A 25,447-nucleotide genomic window follows, 5' to 3' on the forward strand; every position below is an offset into this window, starting at 1 on the left:
GATTACGAGTTTCATGAGGCCTGGGCTGTTTCATCCATCACTGCACTTAGCATTGTGGCCTGTGAAGAATGACTTCTTAATATATATATATCAGTTTAGTTATTGAATATACATCATGCATGAGAACTTCCAGAAATGAATGCCTCAGAAATGCTGCTGCCCTTGAGAAACATTTTCACCACTGATGTATATACATTACTTGCGGATCCCAGCCTAATTTTCTGGGTTAATATGGGGCTTAAAATTCCCCTTAACCACTGCAACTCTGATAAAAATGAATTCCACTTCCTATATGTTTCTACATATGTCTATTCTCTGGTGTTACCAGTTTTCAAATACCTGGGTTTTTTTTGTTTTGTTTTGTTTTGTTTTAAGATTTTATTTATTTATTTGAGAGAGAGAATGAGAGAGAGAGCAGGAGAGGGAGGAGGGTCAGAGGGAGAAGCAGACTCCCTGCCGAGCAGGGAGCCAGATGCGGGACTCGATCCCGGGACTCCAGGATCATGACCTGAGCCGAAGGCAGTCGCTTAACCAACTGAGCCACCCAGGCGCCTCAAATACCTGTTTTGATGATGATGACAGAAATAAGGAAATTGCTACTTGCTGATTATTATAGATTAGGTATGTTATATACATTCCCTGATATGATCCTCATCATAATGCTGTAAAGTAGTGAGGACTTCCCCTATTAAACATATGAGAAAACTAAGACCTGAAAAACTAAATATCTAGTTTTAAAGTTTCTATTCCTTCTCGGTGGCTGAGATGTAAAGCAAACCAAGGCTTTTATCAGTCCAAGTCCACTCTTTACAGAGATTTTTACTGTTATCTTAAAAAGTATTCTGCATTGTATCAGAGTTGTAGGCACATGTTTAAGTGTCAACAGATATTTTTAAATATACTGAATATATCTATAACACAAGTGACAGCTATTATGTCTCTATTATTTTTTAAATTACTTTTTAAAAATGTATTTGAAACCAACTTGCAGATTTCTAGTAACTTCTATGTGCTAGGCATTACACAAATATTTTTAAATATTACCTCATTTAAGTTAATCTCTTTAACATTCACAGGTTCCTAAAATAGGTAAAAATGTTTTCAATTTCTGACATAAGAAACAACACACTCAGGTAATACATAATAGGATGGGAAATCAGCTCACAGATCTTATGCCCTCAAAGACAAATCGCATGTCCTTTGCTCCATCATGCTAGATACTTTAATCAGGGCATTTTCAGCACTTTATCACACAAATGGACTTTTCAGAACAAGATTAGGGTACATGAGAGGGCGACTGACTCTTGGCCTGATCATTGATGGAATAGCCTACATTTTCCAGGGAGAGAGGAAGCAGCAAGTGACCTGGACACTTGCAAATCTTTCCCTGTGGTTTGACAGTCTTTGAGGTACTAGTATAAGCCCGTTACCACGTAATACATGCTTAACTTCCTTGTTTATTAAAAGGCATACTAAAAATGTTTTCCTCATGACTGTCCAATAGAGCAGTTCACACAAAGGGACCAGACTCCTTTAGGTGAAATGATAGTGCTAATGAAAGCAAGATATGGTTCCCAAATAATGTTGCTCAGATAATAATGGCAAGTGTGGTGGAGAAACTAGGTCTGCTAAAATATTTCCTGAGATAATATTTTAAAATAACATCTTTGGAGGGGTCACTGGGTGGCTCAGTCGGTTAAGCAACTGACTCTTGATTTTGGCTTAGGTCATGATCTCAGGGTCATGAGATGGAGCCCCACTCAGGCTCTGCATTGGGCGTGGAGCCTGCTTACAATTCTCTTTCTCCTTCTCCCTCTGCCCCTCCACCCCCCACTGCTCATGTGTGCATGCTCTCTAAATCAATCAATCAATAATGAAATACAATACAATACAATACAATAACATATTTGGAAATCAGCTAAATTAAACCATAAAAGCCCCAATTTTCAAAAAGAATACTTAATGCATGGTGTGGCCCATGACATTTTGATATTCAACAGTGAATTTATTTTTTTTTCTTTTGCATAGAACAATTTATCACTAACACTATTCTTTCTATGATTCAGGGAGTTACAATAAAATGTTCTTTCCTTTGGGAATGGGTTTAGGAAAAAAAGAAGGAAATTTACTAGGTTTTCAAATCTTAAAAAGGGAGACTAAAGATTTTAGCTTCAAAAGAAAAAATGTTAAAAAGTAATGTTACAGGGAATTAAAAAAAAATACTGGACTCTGTTTTGATCTAGCATAGAAAATCTCACATTAGAAAATATTTTCATTTTTCAATTTGCAGCTCAGTATTGTGTTTAAGCACTATATGGAAATGAACAGAAGCATGACAGAGTTATTTATGTGTTTTGTTCTCAATTCAATAAAATATTTTCCAGTGTTCATATTTAATTATTTTTATACTCGGGTTTTATCAATAACCAGACCTATTATTGATTAGCATCATATTTCTGAATATCATATCTCAGCATTTACACATGCATAAATGTGTAATCAGGGCAAATGCACAGAATAAATGGCATTTTCTGTTTTCTAATACCTTTTTGAGATGGTTTCCAGAGTACTGAGCAAGGGAACATATAAACACAATGAATATCCTTCCACTAGCTTCACAATATATCCTTTATAAGCATTACTTCTTTTCAACAGTACTAGTTGTTGTTTTCGGTTTTGTTGTTTGTTTATTTGTTTTTGGCTGTTTGTTTTACTTCTAACCTTCATCTGAAATCACTATTTCCTTGGAAGGCTTTGGTATAATTTACATATAGAAACATCTGGCTAAGCCTTCCCTCCTCTGTCCCCTTCTCCAACTATTACCTCTAATTGCTCTTCCCAATTCCATGCTTTAGTAACACATTTTGACCAAGGTTTCAAGTAGGAGAATAAAGCTATATTCTGACAAAACAAGCTGCTGCTCTTCTTTGCATCAACTGTTTTCTTTACCACATTGTCGTGGAAGGCATTCTTATTACCAAGAATAAAACTTGGAAGATCCTTCTCATTCCTCATTGCTAATGTAGCTAATGGCAATTTCTTTTACTTTGTCAGAAGTGACAGTTCCCTCATTAGCCCTTTTGCTTATCTGTCCTGTCAAATATTTGGTTCAGGTCCAATGGCACCAATTGACTATATGACATCTACATCACTAACATAGAAGCCTTCCCCCAAAAGAATCTCACCTGTCAGATCAAAATAAACTCTGTCAACATTTGACAACATCATATCCCTTCATTGATCATTGCTTTCCCTGAAACCTCTATGGAGTCTAAGATCTTTACTTTGGGCTATAAATATACTCAAACCATCAAAAAAATATAATACCTATTTTTAAATATAACACCCTTTTAAATTTTTCTTTAATTAATCTAGAATTCATCCTAGTACAACCTTAAATAATCTATGATTGATGACTCACATCTTAATAGGTTAATTCTTCCATCAAATGATTTGACTTTTTGTAGACCGAGGTTTAGGTTCATTTAAAATACTATAATTTATGTGTAACTTTTACAAACAGTTTTATTAGTTTGCCCTGGGGTGTGTATATCAAAATGCCATTCTGAATATAGAATATCATTATGAATTTTAGAACGTTTAATTTAGGAATAGCATATCCATTTTACCTTGTCTGCCAACTGCTCTTAATTAGTAAGGAATGTTGGGAGCACTGAGTTGAGAAGGACTCTGGGGCCACATCACAACTCACTGGGAATAAATGTCATAGAAATGTCTATCAAAGGAGGGAGTGCAGAAAAGGTACGTGTCCCAGGCATTTCCAATCTAGACTTACAGCATAGGAATTCACTTTCACTTTTTATAGAATATTGTGTAGCCCAGCACCAAGCAGTTAGTTGTCTTTTTCAAATACTAGCAGATGGTGTTGATAAAATTCATCCTGCTTGTGAACAAACACAAAAACCCTTGCACCATACCCTCTAGGTTGATATGGCATTCGTTTTTCTTAATTAAACCATCATTGTTAGGAAGCAACAGAAGAACTCTCTAAAAGCAAGGGTTTCAACAAGGAGAGACACTATGTAAACTCCAGGGAAAGCAATAAACAGATCATTACAGGGTTATCAGCCCCCTGCAAAGTTATAAATTCAAGAATCTGTATGCTATCAAGTGGCAAAGAGCAGAGGAGGGAGGCCATGGTCTAAATAGTCTTTTCTTTTGACAACCACACAAAATCCAAATACTCTATTCCCCTACTCTTTAAGTTTAAAAAAATGCTTAATGGGAGATAAATTGTTCCTTAGAAAATTAGATCATGTGCTCTATGAAGTCTGACTTCATAGACTCTACCTTTAGCCAGTGAATATTAGTAACGGACCAGAACTATTTTTAAGGCTAGGAAAGAAAATTATTGCCTCATTGAAAATATTCTTGCTCTATACAGTTTTTATTTTTAGCCAGTCCTTTGTGAAATCTTCTCTTAAAGTGTTGTCCCTACCTGAAATTTCTTTCACTCAACTGAGAGAAATTAAGCTCATCCTTATCAAGGTGCCTAACACTCTACAGATACTGATATTAAAGCAATTATCACACATTATTGTAATTAGCTGATTACATAATGATCAGACCCACTAGAACTGCCTTCTTAAAGGCAAGACCTGTTTTTTAATCATCTTTTGATTTTCAGTACACAAAATAATGCTTTACACAGGATATGGCCCTAATAAATAGATGAGTGAATGAGTAAGTTTATTCACTGGTATCACTGTTAAAGAGAAGAAAAGGTAAGCTTGGCAGATTGAAGTTGAGCAGGCAGAATTTCCAAAAATAGTGGGTATCATTTTTTTTGATAGATAAAAATCATAGAGGTTAAAATGGAAGTCAAAGGAAATAAGCCTGAAGAAATATCGGGGTGAGAAATAGAGTACACACTCTGGGAAAACAAACAAAACTGCAATGACAAGATAGAAGTATTAGTTTTAGGGCGATGTTCGTATTTCTATCTCTTCATCCTATTAGAGCTAAAAAAATGGCTTCCAAAATTAATATACTTTTTGCTCAAAGGCCCTAGTCAATAAGGGGCACATCCTTATCTTGCTTTCAAAGATTCTTATCTGAACTGAGATGAAGAAAGAACCCAACAACAGGATGTAACATTCAGGTAGTATTGGTAGTGCTCCACTGAAATCTTTTAAAAATGCTTCTTGGCTTTATGAACTTTAGTAAGTCCTTTTGATTTTGGAAGTTTTATGCTTTGAAAGAGATTATAGTCTTTTGACTGATTCAAGTTTAAAACTCCATTTCTTTTCTTATAATAAAATACTTCTGAAGATAGATGCAAATTATTTTGGTGAAGTGTCAAAAGGGTAACAGCTTAGGCTTTGTAACTAAACGGGATGGGTTCAAATCTAGCATCCCCACACCACCCCCCAAATTGAGAGAAATTTCTCCATGGACCCTAATATTTCTCCACATCTTATAAGCAGAGATTCCAACTGTCCTTCTGCTCTTTATACTAAACTATCTTTTCAAAGATGTTCATACAACAAATAGTCTCAGAGGACAGCGTCTTCCACCAGAGTAAAGGGCAAGTTTGCCTATAAACCTGGGGGGATAGAGATAGGGGTGCCCTCCACAGCAAAGGGCAGACATGCTCATTTACAAAGGATTCCATTTCCCTAGGCTCATGGTTCTTCTCCTATAATAACACCTACGATGTGTGCAGGTACCTCATATTCCTCATATCGGTCTATGAAAATTAGGGCTTAGAGAACTGGCACAAATGTTAATATTCTGGCTGGTGACACTTCTGTGAATAATAAACTCTCCTCTGTTTCTGACCTAAAAAACTGGGGTCTTCTCTCATCACCCAAGAAACTGTGGCAGAGAAATTTGTTAACTTGCAAGTTGAGTAAAAATCTGACTCTTTATAGTTCTTGACATTTACTGAGTAAACTTGAGGAGTTATTCCAAAATTTTTGCACTTCAGTTTTGTCTTGTTATGAAATTTAAAAGTGACTATAATTATAAATTACTTAGTATGCTATAGCATCCAAGTGTGTTATAAGTGTTCAAATAAATGGTAGCTAACAGTAGTCAGAAATAGCAGCAGTCAAAGCAGCAGTGAGTAGAAGCTGCGGTAACAGCAAAGGTAGCTAGCAACACTGAAAGAATGCCAAGCATGGCAGATACTTTATTAAGTGGCAGGTATAGGTTTTCTTCCTTAATCTTTTTTTTTTTTTTTCAGCAACATCTTGACAACAAATGGAATAGACGCGGTTGTTGTTTTCTCTCTCATTGATTAAGTGAGATAAATGAATCTCAAAGAGTTGATATGATTTGCCAGGAGTCACTCCCATGGCCATTGTCAAAGCAGAGATAAGAAGCAAGCTGTGTCTGATTTTCAAGGGACTTTCCTGCATGTACTTGAGCCACATGTTGGAGAGGAAGATACAAAGTAACTGAGATCAGCACTTGGACATTCCTACCTCCCATTCACTCAGGAAGCAAATGCCAAAAGATAAAAGAGATATAACTCATTTATCTTTCTCTTTGTTAGAAAAGTAAGCTCATAGAAAACGATAAAGGTCTCTAAAATTTCTGTGGGCAAGATTCATCCATGAATTCAGCTTCCATTGAACATGTCCTATCCTTCAGGCACTGTACTCTGAAACTTTGTCCACCTTAGAGTATTATTGTTTTCTCCATAATACAAATAATCGTTATCAGTATCAATTAAATAAACTATATAGCATTCTTATTTCACAAATTCCCAAGCTAAGTCTTCCACCAGATATCTTTAAAAGATTCACAGATTCAGTCAATACTTCAAAATGTAAATGAAATTACGACTTTGACAGACTAATTAAATTTCTAAACATCATAAATTTCATGTTTTTCTAATATAAATACAAAGACACATTTATGTACAATGCATAAATATGTATATAGAGTTACATTGTACTGTTTCATTTCGCAAGTAATGTTGTCTTGTTTGACAAGCATTTTTTCTAAACTTGTCAGGTAGTATATGTATACAGTCATGTAGTATACATATACACAAAAATATATATTTCTTTTAATCTTCAAATCTTATAAAAGGAATAAGCATGAAATGCCAAACATATTTTGCAAATATACTGTTAGATTACAACTCTTACTTTTAAAATGTTTTCATCGTGTCAAACAAATATTCAATCAGCATAAACATAAATATTTTTTTCTTTACCTCTGCAGATGGGAACAGGAAAATCCCATGAGGCTGTATTCACTGAATTGGCTATACAGGTGAGTTGAGGATGGCCATCAAGAATATACCCAGTTACACAGCTGTAGCGGATCTTGTCCCCAACGTCAAACCGTGTACCATATAATACACCTTTGGGTGGAACTCCTGGGTTTCCACAAGAGCTACTCTGCAATTCTATAAAAGGGGGAGAAAAGGAGAATTTACAGTTATTTTAATACATATTTTAATGTTCTAGATTTTAAAAAGTATATGTAGATACAGATGTCTCTTTTCCTTTCAAAAAGTGTCACAATAAAAGTAAACGTCTTCCTTCTCAAAACATGTAACACAGAAGTATGGGAAAGGAACTAAATTTTACCAAAAAGGTATTAGGTTTCATTCTTTGTATTAGAAAAATTTAAATATTTTATATTATTTAATCTTTCTAGCAATTTTAAAAATCAACATTACTCCTATTTTACAGACATAAAGCTAAGAGTAATACCATTTACATGACTTCTTCAAAGTTACATTCTACTAACACAGTAATAAGCAAATCAAGTTTCATTAATATGCCATTACTTTGATCCATCTGCTTAACTCTAAACCAGAAGCATTTCTCTGACAACATATGTATACATTTTGGGTGGAAATTTTTTTCCCACTTAAATAAGAAAAATATAGTGCAGTAATGAAATGGAAATATTTTTGAAGTTGGAGAGATTGGGCTAGAATTCCCAATTTATTTAACCTGAAAATATAATGATAAGAAGTGCATACAGTTGTGAAGTTTTAAATAGATTGATATGTTAGGATATTGTACATATTGCCTTATTTTATTAGATAATACTAAAAGTATACAAGTATACAAATGTAAGAGATTTTTTTTTAAAATAATATTCATTTCAGAGAAAAATCCAATTTCACTGTAAATGAAAAGAAATGGAAAGAAAATCTATAGAAATAGCAAAACTTACAGAACTTAATGAGGTTAAGAAAGAATTATTTTTCCCAATATTATTTTCTAAATTTTCTATCATCTTTATATCACTTCGTACTGTAAATAATTGTCAATACAAATACAAACTAATGAATTACTGAGCTAAAAGGTATTCAAGTTTGAGTGGGCAACAGTTTAGTTAATGGTATTATACAAATGTTAATTTCCTACTTTTGACAATTATGCTATGGTTACATAAGTAGCTAGTATTATGGAAAGCTGGATGAGTATAGGGGAACTCTACTATTTTCACAACGGAACTGAAAGTCTGAAATTAATGCAAAATAAAAAGCTAAAAAACCACTGCAACACAAAAATGAAGTATGTTTCCATTTTGCCTTGATATTCATCCCATTTATGTAGTAAGATCCATGCAATGTTATTTAATATTAAGCCAAATACCTATAAGCCACTATAATGTGGAAAATTTCAATGACAGTAAGTATCAATATAGAGAGGTAATTTCACAAAAACAATGGCCATTTATAAATAAGAAGTGTATACGGAGCTGAAATTTTGTATTTTTACCCATAATAGGTTTATAGTACTTTTGGGAGTGTTTCCTAAGTGAACATGATTTTTTCTGTATAAACGTTTCAAAGATAGTGAAGGAAAAAAAAGTGATAAATTTCAAATGAAGTCAGTTTAATCAGTGAAAAATATATTGAGGATATATAGAACTTGAGTTACATATATGAGAAATAAAGCATTTACTTTTAGTTTAGGACAATTACTTTAGAGTATGAAACCTAAAGCAGTAAAAAAGAAAAAAACTTGACTAATATTAACTATGTATCAATGGTTTCTATAAATAACAGGCAATTTCCTTAAGCTTCCTCTGCATTTAAAGATACAGCATAAACTAATATCTGTAAAATACTGTAAATATCAGTAGACAAGGTTAATGATCTCTAATATTTCACTTCTCCAAGGCATATAAGTTCATTTTCAGCAAAATTTAAGACATATTTATTATCCGTGAATTTTGAGTAATTCTTTAAAAGTACTTTTGAAGTGTACAGTTTATTTTGAATTTTTTTTCTTTTGGGAAATTCATTTCATTGAAAGATGAGATGTTTGCTGCAAGAGATGGTGAGGTTAGTAAGTTTTGATAAAATGAATTAACACTCAATCTCTTGAATATAGTAATAACAAAGGAAATTCTTTTAATGAAACTACCACTTGTGGCCTTAGAATCAATCCACTTCTTTCCCTCTCACCTCCTAAAAAATAATTAAGGTCAAGACTTCAATTACCATAAAGTTATATATCTAGGAGAAAAAGCAGTTTTCAAATCATTTCACAGGAAGCAGTTAGGTGGAGGAATGAAGGGAAAGAGAGAAGAAAACTCTAAATAGTTCTTATACTCAGATTTAACTTTGATTTAAATGAATAAACATTACGCAGAACAAAGTATCTAAAGCAAAAATGGAAAACATAGGAAGTGAGTCAATGAATGAATAACAACACCTGTTGGAACCTTAATACATTACCTAATCTATTGCCTGCCTTGTGGCTGATTTATTTCTAAGTCAACAGACAGATAAGAAGTCAGGCTGTTTCAAAATAAAAGTCAGAAAATTCTAAAACATACCTGGTTCTCACCTTCAGGAAATTCCTACTTTGGATTGCCCTTGTTTTTTGACTTTCATAAATAAGAACTACCCATCATTCTCTATAGACTGAGTAACCCACAAAGACAGTTATAAAGATGTTTCACATTCAGATTTAAGAGATACCAATTCTATAGCCACTGTGCATGGATTCCATTTTTTGTCCTCTCCCAACCCTTTAATTTGGGACTTGTCCCTAAGCTATGTCCATTTTAAGACAAAGAGCCAAAGATGTGTTATTAACTGAAAGAATTATATAACCCACCACCAAAAAATGCTATATTCTGATTCACTTTTTAGTCTTGATTTTTTAAAAAATAGTGCTTCATATTTGAACTTTTAAAATTAATTCATTAATTAATATGACAGTCTAGAACTAGCTAAGTTAGACTAATTTTTAGGCATTGTTTCTACCAGCTACCAAGAGTTTGAATTGCAGGGGAAAATAAAGACACAGTCTACCATGTTCAGTAAAGCAGATTATAAACTAATCATTAATATACATGGTATTTACAAAGTGGTGATTTTGTTTATTATAAAATCATTCTTAAGGAAAATAGATATTTAAGCAATAAAGAATTTTCATGTTAATTCACCAAATGTATCTACAAGATAACAACACCCTGCTTATCACTTCCCTGTGTTCCTGAAGCAAATAATTACATCCAAAAGGCAAAATTACCAGACTCAGTTATCATCTTTCACCAAAAAATGACACTAAAATACATACTGAAAAGTTTCAGTGATTAAAATAAAACAATTATAGAATCTGACATATTCTCATCTGATATTCCATAAGGCAAAGATTAAAAAATGGGATTGGAGTGTTCTGGAGAGAGTACTTTAAAGTTATTGTCATGATACTATTGTTTGAGTACTGGTCAATTTTTTAAAGCAAAAATTGTACTGCAGCCTTATTTGAATTTATTCTTGGGATCTGTGCCATGAGATTGTGTTTGCGGATAAAACAGAAATACTAGGGGCACCTGGGTGGCTCAGTCGTTAAGCGTCTGCCTTCAGCTCAGGTCATGATCCCAGGGTCCTGGGATCGAGCCTTGCATCAGGCTCCCTGCTCCGCGGGAAGCCTGCTTCTCCCTTTCCCACTCCCCCTGCCTGTGTGCCTTCTCTCACTGTGTTTCTCTCTGTCAAATAAATAAATAAAATCTTTAAAATTTTTTTTTAAAAAAAAGAAATAATCAAGGGTTCGTCTGGGTGGCTCAGTTGGTTAAGCATCTGCCTTGGCTCAGGTCATGATCCCTGGGTGCTAGATTGAGTCCCACATCTGGCTCCCAGCTCAGCAGGGAGCCTGCTTCTCCCTCTGCCTCCTCCCCCTTCCCCCATTTGTGCTCTCTCTCTAGCTTGCTCTCTCTCAAATAAATACATAAAATCTTAAAAAAAAAAGAAATATTCAAGTAGTTTGGTGAATTGAAAAAATTACTGAAAAACAAGTCTGAAGATTTTACACTCAAAAAATGTTTCCGAAAATGTCAGAGACCCTTTATATAAGTTTACTGCTCTGTCCAAATGATGGAGTCAAATTAAACTTCATCTGTTTTTTGCTAGAAATATATGTATTTTATGTATTTTATTTATCCTCTCTTCTCAGTGATATTAAAATTATCAGCAAAGAATATGAAGGCATTTTGGCAACATAAACCACGCTAAAGTGTATGGGATTATTGATAAAGCAAAAAATTCCTTGAGGAAGATGCAAGATAAAAAATAATCCAAATGGAGGTAGGAAGTTATTGACACTCTTCTATATTAGTTGAAAGGAAATATAACTATAAATTATTTAGTAACTAATTTATTCATCAGAAGCTCTTGAGGGTTATGGTAACACCACCTCCCTTGCCTTCTGAGTTTACAATTTGAAAAAGTTAATAGCCTTAATTGTTGAGCTCAGCTGTGAGTCATCCTCTTTTCTAGGCACTTAGGCATTCATATTCCCACTTAAATCTCACAAATTACCCAATGCCATATATGACTTTCCCTGTTGTACAGAAGCGAAACGGAGACTCAGATTAAGTAACTTTCCCAAAGTTACCCAACTCATAAATAGATTTGTAGTTCAAGCCTAGATGTCTCTAATGTTAAAAAAAAAAAGCCTTAGATTATTTCACAATTGCATGTTGTTGTCCATGAAAAACAGATATTCATTTCATAAGTGTTTATTAAGCAGCTAATAGGGACAGTACTCTGAGGATATAGCTTTGCAAATGACAAACATGGTCCTGCCCTCATGGAATTTATCAACTTGGTATTGACCAAGTCAATAAAAAAGTAATTACATAACATTAATTAGAATATGACAAGCAGGATTAAGGAAGCATACAAGTATAATGAAAGTATGTAATTAAGAAAACTTAGTCTTGATTAAGAGGAGGTCTGAGAAGAATTTCCTCCTAAAGTCAGGTTTAATCTGAGATCTGAAATAGGATAAGGAGTGAGCTGGATTAAAAAAAAAAAAAGAGTTAAGTAGATTTAAGATTTGGAAATGTGAGAATCAAAATACTGTAATAGTTATTTGATTTGGCAAGGTTTTATGGGTGTGGTAGGGTATAAACTGAATTGGAAAAAGTATTCCAAAAGGGCTGGCCAAAGACAGGTTCATCTAGTGAATACATAACCAATGCATAGGTTCGTGATTAGAAAAAGGAACTATTTCTGTCATTAAATGTTTTTGAAGGAGATACTATAAGCTCTAGAGAAGGGAATGATTCAGAGTGAATAACTGAAATCTATTCTAAATGTACATATGAGCAGAGATTTTCATAAGTATGTATGATTTGTACTTTGTGAGTTTACTAACTGAATAGTAATTCAATCTTGAAGATGATTAATTGGTAAATAGGACCATGAAAGTTAATTTTAAAAAGAGAGGCAAGAATACTATATGCATACTATTTGTATATAATAATATCAACTTTATAAGGTTGTTAATATGACTATATAAAACAATATATGGAAGTCATTTATATGCTGAGCAAGCACACAATACATGGCAGGTATTATTAGCTCAACAAATTGCAGGTTTATTTTTATTATAATCAATTTTGCATTTGAGACATCTAAATTAGGTGTGGTTAGGTTATGATCTACTAGAGGTAGGGCTGTCTTCAATAAATGCTAATTAACTACATTAGATCATTCCTGATGTCTTAAAAATTAGTCAAAAAACAGTAATTTAGTCAAAGGTAAAATTCAATTACTCCTCTCTAGGTCATAAATGAATTTCAAGGTGTAATTCAACTCCGGGTAGGATATTTGTACAACCAAATTCACAAAACTTCCTTATGGGTGTCATTGATCCATTAATTCTTTCATCTATTAGTATCATATATGAAGCACAGTGATTATAAAAAGATATCTGATGTCTTGCATCCTAACAAAGTCCAGATAAGTTAAAAAACAAAGTTTCAAATACTTTTGAAAAAAATTTAAATCTTGAAAGAGAGTGTATATCAAGGATTATAAGAGAAGAGAGTTTTTATCATATTTTCCTTGGAGAAATTCAGTAAAAATCTACTATGCAATTTAGAAAAAGAGGAGTGATTTATACTAATAAACACTTTACGATAACTTTGGCTTTTAAAAAATCCCCAATTTGTTAGGAGCACATAGTTAATTGTGAAAGGCAAGATATTTAGCAAAATATCAAGAAGAAAACCTGACCTTGAAAATTGGAATGAAAATCGAATGAAAGGATAACGGATACCGTGACTACAGAATTGCATAATTATTCAGTCAAATAGATGAAGCATGATCCTGCTGAGATCAATTATCAATGCTTTAAAACACTGTAAAATTATATCTACTAAGGGAAGTAAAATCAGGTGGTTTGTACTTCTTACAGAAAATTAATCTCAGGTTTTATTTCCCAGATGATTAAAAATAATTTAGGGGAAAAAATAATTTAGGGGAACATAACATCAAGTTGAACCACCTAGTACCTCTCATCCTGAGACTTCAAAAGCACTTAACCAAATAATATATTTTCCAACTTTTTTAGTGGTACAAAATATGCTTTTATTAAAGATACCAAGCCATTTCATTCACATTGGGTATAAATGGTGTCATTTGAGAATTCACTTAGAGACTGATTGAGCAAACATTTTGTGAATATTTTGAATCAGCTATTGCACCTATCCTGTTCCATGAACTTTTACTTCCATATATATGACTGAATGATTTTTTTTTTTTAATTTGCTTCCTCACTAGACTGTGAGCATCTTGAGAATAAGGGCTCTAATTCATCTTTATGTATTAAGAATTTAGCACATTTTGTGGTATGCTGTTGACAAGCAAAAAAGGATTGCTCAGTTAATTGAGTTATTTCCTCTAATAGAAAAACATAAAAGATCACCACACAGAGTTTGTAGGAGTAAATGTCTAGAGACAAAATAGAGTGGAATGAGTAGACTAGAAGAGAGCTAGCTATAGGCGCATCATGAACTAAGCTTGTGTCATAATAAGCACTGGGCCACATTGGCTGCATGTGATTTTATAGATCAAATTATATAATTGTGCCATTTAAATCTGTTTTTTTATGAAAAATTCATTAACTTCTATAAACCAGTTCTTAAGCATGAACATATTTCCTAAGCTGCTGGTCATGCCACAGTCCTCACTGGGATTCTGGAAATGGAGCAAACATTAGGCCACATTTGCCATTGAAAAAGTTATCCTGAAGCTTCAGAGAGGTTCAGATTTGGCAATCAAAAGGACGAATACTCATTATTTTTTATCGTTATTATTTTAACTTAATGAAAAAGATTCAAACTATTGACTGCTGGAGAAGAACTGAGAGGAAACCAACACTGTCTCAGTTCATCTGCCTAAGAAAACAGATTACTACATTGATTTGGCTGGGATGAGGGGAGAACACACACAGATTACAATGCATTTTAAACATCAACAGAAGAAAAATCTATTGTCACTATTTTTTTAAAGTAAATCCTTGGGTGGGCTGATTATACTTCCAAGGGAAGGAAGTGTGAAGCAGTAAAACAGTTAGTGTAAAACCAAACATAATAATTTATGTTGTCTAGGTAACATCATTCTGTTTTGATATTGGTGTATGGGGCCCAAAGGTAACATACGTAAAAGTTTTCAGAGTCAAATCAAGGATAATGGTCAGATACAAGGGAGAAAATCCACTGCACCATATCCAAGACTAGCAGTTGCTGGATATGGACTTTGGATCTGTGAATAAGAGGCAATTAACATCCTTTCAATTTCAAATATCTGTGTTTTTTGTTTTTTGTTTTACAATACAAATTTTACCACCTAAACTGAACTGATGAAAAACAATATTGTATTTTTATTTTGTAAACTAACTACCAATGTATTAAAATAGGTGGGTGGAAACGTCATGATACATATAAAAAAATTATTATTTAAACCCAGCTATAGCCTGTGTAACTACCAGAATTTTAACAAAGCAAAAGAAATAAAAATATAGAATGGAAGCATATTAGCAGCCATCCTCACTTTAAAGTTTCTAAAAATGGAACGACGCTGCATCTAGATGAGTAGCATTTGAGAAATTGATTCAGAATAATAGAAAAATATGAATAGACTCTCCTCTCCTATGACAGAACTGGGACAAGTATCTGTATTAAGACTTTTGGATAATTTAATTCTTTAAAAAAATGTGTTAAGCTGATTATGGATAATTTACTGGATTACATATTCATCCAATATGAGTGAGAGATGCCACTGTGTTTCAGTAATCAATCACCAAATAATTACTGAAGCCTGAAGTATAAATGTCAAAGGGATATAAAAAAATAGGACACTGTGCCTGTCTTTTGGAACTTATAACTCAATTGGAAACATAAAATATGTATAGTATGACCTTCTGGCAATTAAATAATAAAATGACTCCGTAGCTGAATTTTTAAAAGTTACCTGTTATATATTTATACAAAAGGAAGAATACTGTATGAAATAAAGGAGAAGGATTTTAGTTGGAAAGGAGTCAAGAGTCAAATAAATCATATGAATAAAGGCAAGAAAGAGATTTGTACAAGATATGGTCAAGGGTCATATGCAAAATAAATGGTCTAAGTGGAATGCCATGCATATGAGGAAACACAGAATGAAACTTAAGAAATGAATCTTAGGGTCACACTTTTGAGAGCCTTTATCTGTCTTAGGGTCAATGTTATGCTAATGTAGCCCAAAAGGCCCCATAATGAAATGGCTAAACTAGACAGCAGTTATTCCTCTATGTGACTCTGACTGGTCGAGGCTAGGAAGGATCAGACTCTGCCCTCAGGTCTTCAGGGACTCAAGATTTCTTCCATCTTCCTGCTCAATCATTTGCTTGGGCCTTACATAAACTTGGTAGAATTGGATTTCCAGAAACGTTGAATTCAAACAGAGGACACTGGGAGGAAGAAATTTTCCCTCCCTTTCCTTTACTGACAAAGCCCCTTCTCATTACTACATCCTATTCAAATTCCAAAGTTTCTGGGAAAAGCATAGCCTTTTTTTTTACCCTCCAATAAGGTCCCCCAATTCTAGTTTCGCATGGATCAGTACCTGTTAGAGCAGAAAAGGGGTGGTCAAAATAAATGTCCCTGTGTGGATAAGGGAAGAAAAGGAAATATTCCACAGTCAATGGTCATGAAAATAAATGGAACATATTAGACAGGCATTATGAAGATCCTCCCACCCTGGAAGACGCTGGTACTGTTCTTCAGATGACATTCCTTTGTCCTGTGTCTTCCGCTGTCCCCTGGCATTTCCTGTTGAATAGTTCTTTATTGTCCACATTCTCTGTGGCAAAATTTGAAGTGGGTATGGGAGAGCAGAGTCTCCTTAGGAGTACATAGGGCTTATATCTTGCATCTGCTAATGCAGGTTTGGTACTTGAAAATTGCCTTAAGAACTGATCAATCAAAGGGATTTGAAGATGACTTCTGGGATTTATTGGCTAAAACTCCCTCCAAAAATTTATTAGGAACTGGTTTGTTTCCAGTTATTTTCATGTGCCAGTGACCACTCTCCACCTGCCCGCAACCTGCTTTCCATCTCTCTCATTCTCTTTTTAATTGGGACTACCCTGGAGTAATCTGAAGCAATATTGAGCAGGGATGCAACACGATTTATCTCATCTTGGCCCCGGGGCTGCCCTCCATCCTTTGACTAAGAAACTAAGAGACTCTGATAAGCCTTCTTATCCCCTGCTGTACAGAAGCGATTGGCTTTTCCAACCCAAAAGTCACCAAAATTTTAGACTCTATTTCTTTCCATCTCTCTTTAAAACTGGCCAACATATGCCTCAGCTCTTGTCTGGGTTGTCAAACTTGTCAAAGGCATCCAGAGACAGGCACGGGCCTTAACAACTTTACCTCCATTCTTGTGAACTAGAGCCTCAGTGCTCTGCCTTCCCCATTGTCACAGCAAGCGCCTCCCCACACGTGCCATGCATAGGACAGGCGCCCACTGTGCAGTGCATCATGCCTGCCCATGCTCTCCTGACCGCAAAGCAGTAACACGTGTCGCAGGCTTTTCTTTTAACACACCACGTCCAGTACAAATATTGCATCAATGCCAGACACAAAAACCATTTTTTAAAGCACAAAGGGAGTTAACATAGTTTCTAGGAACAGGTTGTAGGCTGGACCTCTTGATTCATACAGAATTAACCCAATAAGTGGACTGGTCCCTTGAAGCTACCCGGGAATTAAGTTTACCTGGAGTCACTGCCACCCCGCTATCAACCTCCAAACAGCAGAAACAGACGGGTTTTGCTGTTGTTGTTCTTGTTTTGTTCTGTTTTTTACCCATAGGAGCTGGACAATGCTGGAGAGTGACATAAAATTGCAACATGGGTAACAAAACCCACCGTGAGAATCTGCAGGAAAGCTGCCTACGCCTAAATTCCCAGTTTCACTCTCACACAAACAGTGCATATCCTTGGTGGAACTTAATTCACATTCACTATAAGAAGGTCTCAGAAATGTGTTATTTTTCCCCCTGACATTGTCTTTTTTTTCTTTCTTTCTCTTTTTTTTTTTTAGATTTTATTTATTTATCTAGAGAGAGAGAAAAAGAACGCAAATCAGGGGAGGAGCAGAGGTAGAGGGACAAGCAGACTCCGCAATGAGCTCAGGGCCAGAGGCAGGGCTCGATCTCATGACCCTTAGATCATGACCTGAGCCAAAACCAAGAGTTTGATGCTCAATCAACTGAGCCACGCAGGCACCCCTTTTCCCTGACATGTTCAGTTAGAGAGTGAAGTAGAGATTGACAGAATTTATCTGATCATTCTGCCTCATTTTTAGGTATCTCCCTGTTGGAGAGTTTATAGGTTCATGCTTTCAACATACCTCCATATAATCCTTCCAATTTGGCTTACAGAAGAAAGTCCCATTTCCCACTTGATGGTCAAAATCCTCCACAATCATATCCGTTTACATTTCTCCAAAATCTCCCTATGCTCAACTACTCTATTTCAGTCAAATATTCCCTGCTTCACAGGGAATTCACAAGTATTCTTGCTTCACAGGTTTGTACAACATTTGAAATAGCTCCTACCTCTTCTCTGTCTATACAAATATTTTTATCCTTAGAGACCTAAACCAATTCCTACCTTCTCTATAAAGATCTCCAAACTCTTCAGTCCATGTTGATCACCTTTGCTCTTGAACCAAAAATTTTTATTTTCTATTATATTCATCGATCACTTATTCCAATGTCTTAAGATATCTCATTTTACCTTTTATTGTTTTCCTTTTTAATTCCACAATGTTCTCTATCTTCTAATGTGTAAACATTGTGTAGTCGATTGATTGGTGACCATAATCAAAGTAGATAGTATGTTCATAGAGTGCATCTTTAAAACCGCAAAGTCTTTAATTCGGATATACTGGGCTCTCGATATTTATTTGGTTAAAGAACTAGCTTATTTCCAAAAACTGGAAAGTTAGGAAAATATGATATGTCCAAATTATTTCAAATCCCTGTGGGAATTCAATTCCCTCTGAGAAAAAAATTCTGAGTCCCATATTGAAGAAAATTTTGAGACAATAATCTTTATAGGGACAGGACTGGTGGGGATTGGAAACCAGGGCCTTGAGAGTTTCTTGGACAAGGAATACAAAGAATCCTGACTATTTTATTCTTCCGGAGTAATGCTCAACCTTTCCTCCCTACAGGAACAGCTCTGAAGGTGTGCAGGAAAACTACAAACAGATAAAGGGGCTTGTTCCAGTTAATTTGCATTCTTGCAGTTGACCTTATCATCAGAAAATGAAATATAAGGGGGGAAAAATGCTCTAGGAATGAAATCAAAGAAACCCAGCTCTGAATCCTATCTGTACCATTTACTAGTGTGTGGCCAGAGAGACTTTTCCTACTTCAGTTTCTTCTTTTGTACCATAGGCTTTACTGAAATTTATTTGGGCTACTTAAGCAAATTCATAGGAACTCACTATGATTTTAACTATGTTGTGAGTTTCTTGATAGCGCCACATTTTCACATTCATTTAATGGTCACTTGTTTCACACTAAAAGATCTGCACATGAACTCATTCTCCTCAGAAAATATGTATTTATGAGGCTTGAGTTCATTGAATGTGTCTGATTTCATTCTAGTCAAACCACATCCCATTTCACAATGGCAAAGGTTTCCCAACAATGCATTTACATCATTATTCTTCATTTATCTTCACTGAGATCTTAACATTTAGAATGTATTTTACCTTTTTAAGCACTGACATCTACTAATCATGCTAACTAGTTTTGTTACTGGTTATAGCTCATGGTATAGCACAATAGAAATTACTTCACAAGAGCTATGAAAAACTAATTGAAACCAATTATGACAATTATCTCTGTTCAATTGCTTGTGCTAGACTCTTCCCTCATACCATACTGTCAGAATGCAGACAATTTTCCCTGATGTGACCTATCCAATTGCATTTCAGGCTTGATTCAGTGAGCATGCATACTTCTGATTAAAATTAATAGGAGCTATGCATGGTTTGAGTGAGGACTAGAGATATTAGGATTGTAATATGAATATAAGTGAGAATTAAGTATCATTTGGACCTTCTTATTTTAATTAAGTACCCAAACACTCTTAATCAAGCATATAATTAAATTTAAGGGGAAGTGCATTGTGTGCTAATTGCCATTGATTATTAATAATATGCTTATTTATGCATGCAAACTCTAAAATGGCATATATCTCCAAACTCTGAATGACAATAACTGAATTCTGCATAATGAAACTATTAATGGAGTCTTACAAGAAATGTCAGATGAGAAAATATGCAGATCTCAGAACTCATCTTTCCTAACTTTTACTTTTGAAAAATTAAAACACATCACATGAACTCATATGGAAGAACATCTATAAGATGGAATTGCTGCTTTTTTTCCCCACTTCTGTTTTGGAAGACAATGCATGTTTTGGGGATATTTGGTTAAAACATTCATGTGCACTTAAAAAAAAGAAGCTAATCTTTATTTTAGCTTTTAAAAATGGCCTTTTAAATTTTGCCATTATATACATTTAGAAATGATTTTTCATTGCATGCTTTAAATTTATTCTTTTCATGTATTCCTTTATTCACTTACTATCTAATGGTGATTTATTAAGCAGTTTCTGCATGCTGCGCATTGGTCTAGGCACTGGGGATACAACAGTAAGCAATGCATACCCCTTCCCTCATAGAGCTTGTGAGCTAAACTTGTGAGTGGGTGGTAGAGAGGGGACACAGATAATAAATAGTACCTAAAAAATCTAGAGTATTCTTAGACAATAAATGTTAAGGAGAAATATAAAGCAAGGAAGGGGGATGAGAAGAGGAGGTAGAAGTTTTACATGTGTTAGCTAGGAAAGATTTCACTGAGATGGTGACATTTGAGTTAAGATCTGACCAGATGAGGAGCCAGTCTTAAGGATATTTGGGGAGGAAGTACTTCAGGAAAAGAAACTGCAAATACAAAGACCTTGACGCATAGACTTTGTAGGGTGTTCATGGAATACTAAGAGACCAATTTAGTTGGAGTGGATGGACTTAGGTGGAAATTGGGAGGAAATGAGATCAGAGAGTTAAAACAGGGCCAGGCAGTATAAGACTTTGAAGCCATTGCAAGTTTATTTTCAACTCATTCATTTGAAATCTGTCTCTTCAAATATAAGTTTATGTAGCTATTTCCTGATATTTGTTTTTCAAGGCATATAAATTATCTCCTCACAATGGAAAAGAGAGATTTACTCTCTTTTAACACCCCAAACTATTCCCCTCCTAACGTATACTTTTCATACAATTTTGGTTGAAATATTGTTAAACATTATAACTATGCAAATGCTATTCTTAACATTCTTAACAAAGTTATGCATTATGCTGATTACTTTTATGTCTTGAATAACTTTGTTATCCCTAGAGTTAATAATTTCCCTTCTCTTATTTTTTTATTTATTTCAGGTTGAGTAAAATCTCAACTTAAAACTCTTTGCCTGTTGTCTGAATTTCTTCCCAAACATTCAGATACATCAAGCATTCAAAATCAACTCAATGAAGAAAAGCTTTCAGAACATTCCAATCTCCATCTGGGCAAGTTGATGTCTAGTGTATGTTTCTAGTACCAGGAATTATTTTGGTAATTCCATTCAACTGTCATCTTCATTGGATCCTGTCTTTTCTACATCCCATAATGTTCTCTTTGTTATAATGAAACACCAGTAGCTTCCTAAGAATGTGTGCTTAAGAGACAAATAATGCACACCTATAAATGTCTTCATATTATGCTCAATCTCCATGATAGTTTAGATGGGTATAGAATTCCAGTATGGAAACCATTTACATTAGGGTTTGCAAGCCAAGCAAGACAGTGTTGATGTTTTGAAAACCAATACTATTCTGAATTTTGTCACTTTGATTTTGAGATTGTTTCTCCCTATTTCTCTTGCTAAAAATATGTATATTTGTATATCATGATAGGGTTTATAGTTTTGTGTTATTTGACCAGGAAGACATTTTCATCAATTATTCTGGAAACTTCTTGGGCCCTTTTAATATATGGAAACTCAACTCATGTCCTCTGCTTTAGAAAAAAAAAAAATTTGGATGATTTTTTTTCCCCTTCATTTTATCAGTGATCTTTTTTTTTTTTTTTAAGATTTTATTTATTTATTTGACAGAGATAGACACAGCGAGAGAGGAAACACAAGCAGGGGGAGTGGGAAAGGGAGAAGCAGGCTCCCCGCAGAGCAGGGAGCCCGATGCGGGACTCGATCCCAGGACTCTGGGATCATGACCTGAGCTGAAGGCAGTCGCTTAACCAACTGAGCCACCCAGGCGCCCCTCAGTGATTTCTTTTAAGAATGACTTATATGAAGGCCCTATTGGACTGCTCCTCTAATTATAATTGCTACTGCTACTACTTTATATCTTCTTTCCTAATTCCTATATTGTTTTCCCCTTCTTTCTCTGAAGTTTTCATCAAATTTGCCTTTAAATCTATTAACTTTTTCATTTTTATTTCCTTTCTTAAAAATTTCTGAGAATATTTCCTTATTCTTTTTCTGTAATATGTTCATGTTTTATATCTTTTAGAAAACACTCATATTGTTTTTTATGTTTGTTCATTTTTGAAGTTTTCTTTTTGCTTACATAGAGTCTGTTTCTTTTAAACTGTTATGTCCTCTTTGTTTGGGACTTTAGCATCTATGCTAGAGAACTTCTTCAAAAGTTAGAACTGTTTTTGTTTGTCTGCTAATATTTACAACTATTTAAGAGCTGAATAGATGCTTTGAGTACATGTGTGGTACTTGATAGCTGTAGACTACACTATAATTTCCTTGACTGTTTTGCTGAGACATCAACTAAGTCAGTATCTGTAAGTACTTCCTTTTGGGCTGTTTATATCCTGCATAAAAGAATCTTTTGTCATCTTGTAGAATACAGAGCTGGCTGCCAGTTTTCTGTGAGTTAAGTGATGAATAATGTATGTGTGGAGGAGGGGTGTCAAAATTTTGTATAGAAACATTCACTTAATCTACCTAGTTTTTTGTATTGGATCTTTCTTTTCAACTGTATCTGAGACTTACCACCCAGAGTCTGTTTTACCCCTTTTAAGGAATAAACTTTCCACATTCAGTTAGGGTACAGAAATGGAAGTTGCCAAGCTCATGTTTTTGGTCCTGTCACTGCTTCTGAATCGGATTTTCAACTAATCTTGTTTTAAGCATGACTTTCACTGCCTCTTTTCAGGATACCTGGTGCTACCAATTCATGAGAACTTCTGGACATTCTGAGGTATAAATTAGATTGCTTCTTGGCTTTCCCCACTAGTGAATTAGGATTCACCCTTCTGGTGACTTCTGAGTCTGTTACCACCAATTCATCTGATCACTAGCTCCCAAAATATTGTTCGGTTTTAGTCCTCCCCCATTATCTATATTCTTGTAACTTTCTGGCATTTAAAAGTCTTTTATTTTAAATGTGTGTGAGGATAAAGTAACATTCAATGTGTTAATCTTTTAAAACTCCATACCTAGACCTAAAATATCAATTGAAAAATGAGAAACTTATAAAGTGGATATCACTTACTAAACATATGGGACACCAGGTTATAGATAGATAAAAGCCCTGTATAATCCTAAATCTAAGGTTTTGGGTGATATATTTTTAAATATGTAATTGTATTTATAAATAAGGATAAACATATTTATAAATAAATACGTACTGTTCTAGAGGATCTAGAGTCATTCAATTAGCAAATATGTTGGATCTACCTGCATTTAAATCTCACTAATTTAAATTAAGTGGAATGTACACAGTGTTTCACATTCTGAATCTGGAGAAACATAAACAACATTAAAATTGTAGGATAGGATGCCTGTTAATTTCTATAAATTGAAGAAAAACGGAATTTCATTGGACCAAGAACCCCCTGTCTTTGAAAACAAGCTACCCACAATAATACATTACTTTAAACTTGGTTGTAACTATACAGGAGAGAGCATTTCACATGATGAAATGGCAATGGATACTGCCAATATGCCTTTGAGTTACCATATGCAAAAGTTAATCATACCATAAACATGCATAAAGCTGTGTTAAAATATGTAAAATATATTACTGTAATATTCAAATGTAATTTTCAACAATGCCATGTATTTCTGAAACTATGAAATCATATTTTTTTCCATTTTTTTACAGAACACATCATTGCACACAAAGGAAGTGTTCAATATGTGAATGAAAAAAGAAAAAGAAAATATTGCAGGGGAGGGAAAAATGAATAGGCAAAACACAGAGGAGTTTTTGGGCAGTGAACTACTCTGTGTAATACTATAATAGTGGATACATGCCATTATACATTTGTCAAAACCCACAGGATGCTCACCAAGAGTGAACTCTAATGTAAACGATGGACTTTGTGTCAATGTATTTTCCATTGTACCCGATGTACCACTCCAGAACAGTGGTTCTTAGGCAGATGCTTCAGATATTTTATGGGCAATATTAGATGATCTTGGAGCTCTATTAGGAGCAAAGTAATCATTTAGGTTTTAAGGACTTCAAGAAAATATAAGTTATAAACCTATTTTAAATATTACTGTTTCCAATTAGCAATATCATACTTATTAAAGCTGTTCATTGTAATAAAATTCAATCAAAATGGCAGCAAAATAGAAAAAAATATTCCACTATCATGGTACATAATATTCACTATATGTTAGGGAAAATATCATTCCAATTCTTCCCAAATTCTGTGCCTGAAAACCACTGCTGCATATATTTGTTTAAATTTTGTACTGAACTATTAATTGCAGTTTTAAAAGCATATATGAAATGTATAATCTAACATGTATAATACACTGTTGACTCAAAAAATAGGGAAAACTGTATGCGGGTGCAAGGGGTATTTGGAAACTACTTTCTGCTCTATTTTGCTATGAACCTAAAACTTCTATAAAAATGAATTCTATCGGGTGCCTAGGTGGCTCAGTTGGTTAAGCGTCTTCTTTCGGCTCAGGTCGTGATCCTGGAGTCCTGGCGTCGAATCCTGCTTCAGGTTCCCTGCTTGGCCAGGAGTCTGCTTCTCCCTCTGCCCCTCCCCACTGCTTGTGCTCTCTCTCTCTTTCTCTCTCTCTCTCTATTGCTGTCTCTCACACACATGCTCTGTCTCATGCTCTCTCTCAAATAAAATTTTTAAAAATGAATTCTATTAAATATAATGAAAAATGATAGTTAACATTGATGTCATAAATTTCAGTGGCCCTCTGTAATTCAACCACTGCTATAATCATTCACAGTGGCTTATACATACCTTGCAATCAAGTAGATTTTGCATTGTTAGACTGAATGAAAAAATGTTGGTATTATAAAATAGGTATTAATGAAATTAAAAGTTTTAGAACTTTCCTTCATCTCCAGTTGCTCCCTGCTTTCTCTCACCTACTTCTCTCCTGCCCTAGTCCCTTCCACGTAATTACAGGTCATCATGTCTCCACATCACTGACATCAAGAGATTAGGGTATTCAATGATTGTCCTTATATGTTTTATATATTATCTCTGTAAAAGGTATTGAGCAATTGCTTTGTATATTTTTTTCTTAAAAAAATACTTAGTACTTTTTTTTTTTTTAAATGAAGGGGGTGAAAAATTGGA

The 25,447-nt window shown here is 34.4% G+C and overlaps 1 protein-coding gene across 3 annotated transcripts in view; it reads right to left on the reverse strand.

Annotated features, from left to right (window-relative positions):
- The window catches only part of CSMD3 (CUB and Sushi multiple domains 3), a 1,201,062-nt gene that overhangs the window by 915,617 nt on the left and 259,998 nt on the right, over nt 1-25,447 (reverse strand). For all 3 annotated transcript variants that reach the window (XM_035011782.1, XM_035011781.1, XM_035011780.1), the window contains exon 4: nt 7,190-7,384. In XM_035011782.1, coding sequence (XP_034867673.1) covers nt 7,190-7,384 — 195 coding nt within the window. The remainder of the gene's footprint in view (nt 1-7,189; nt 7,385-25,447) is intronic.

This window comes from Mirounga leonina, unplaced genomic scaffold (assembly GCF_011800145.1).
Source record: "Mirounga leonina isolate KUSES-001 unplaced genomic scaffold, KU_Mleo_1.0 Mir_165, whole genome shotgun sequence".
NCBI classification, from domain to species: domain Eukaryota; kingdom Metazoa; phylum Chordata; class Mammalia; order Carnivora; family Phocidae; genus Mirounga; species Mirounga leonina.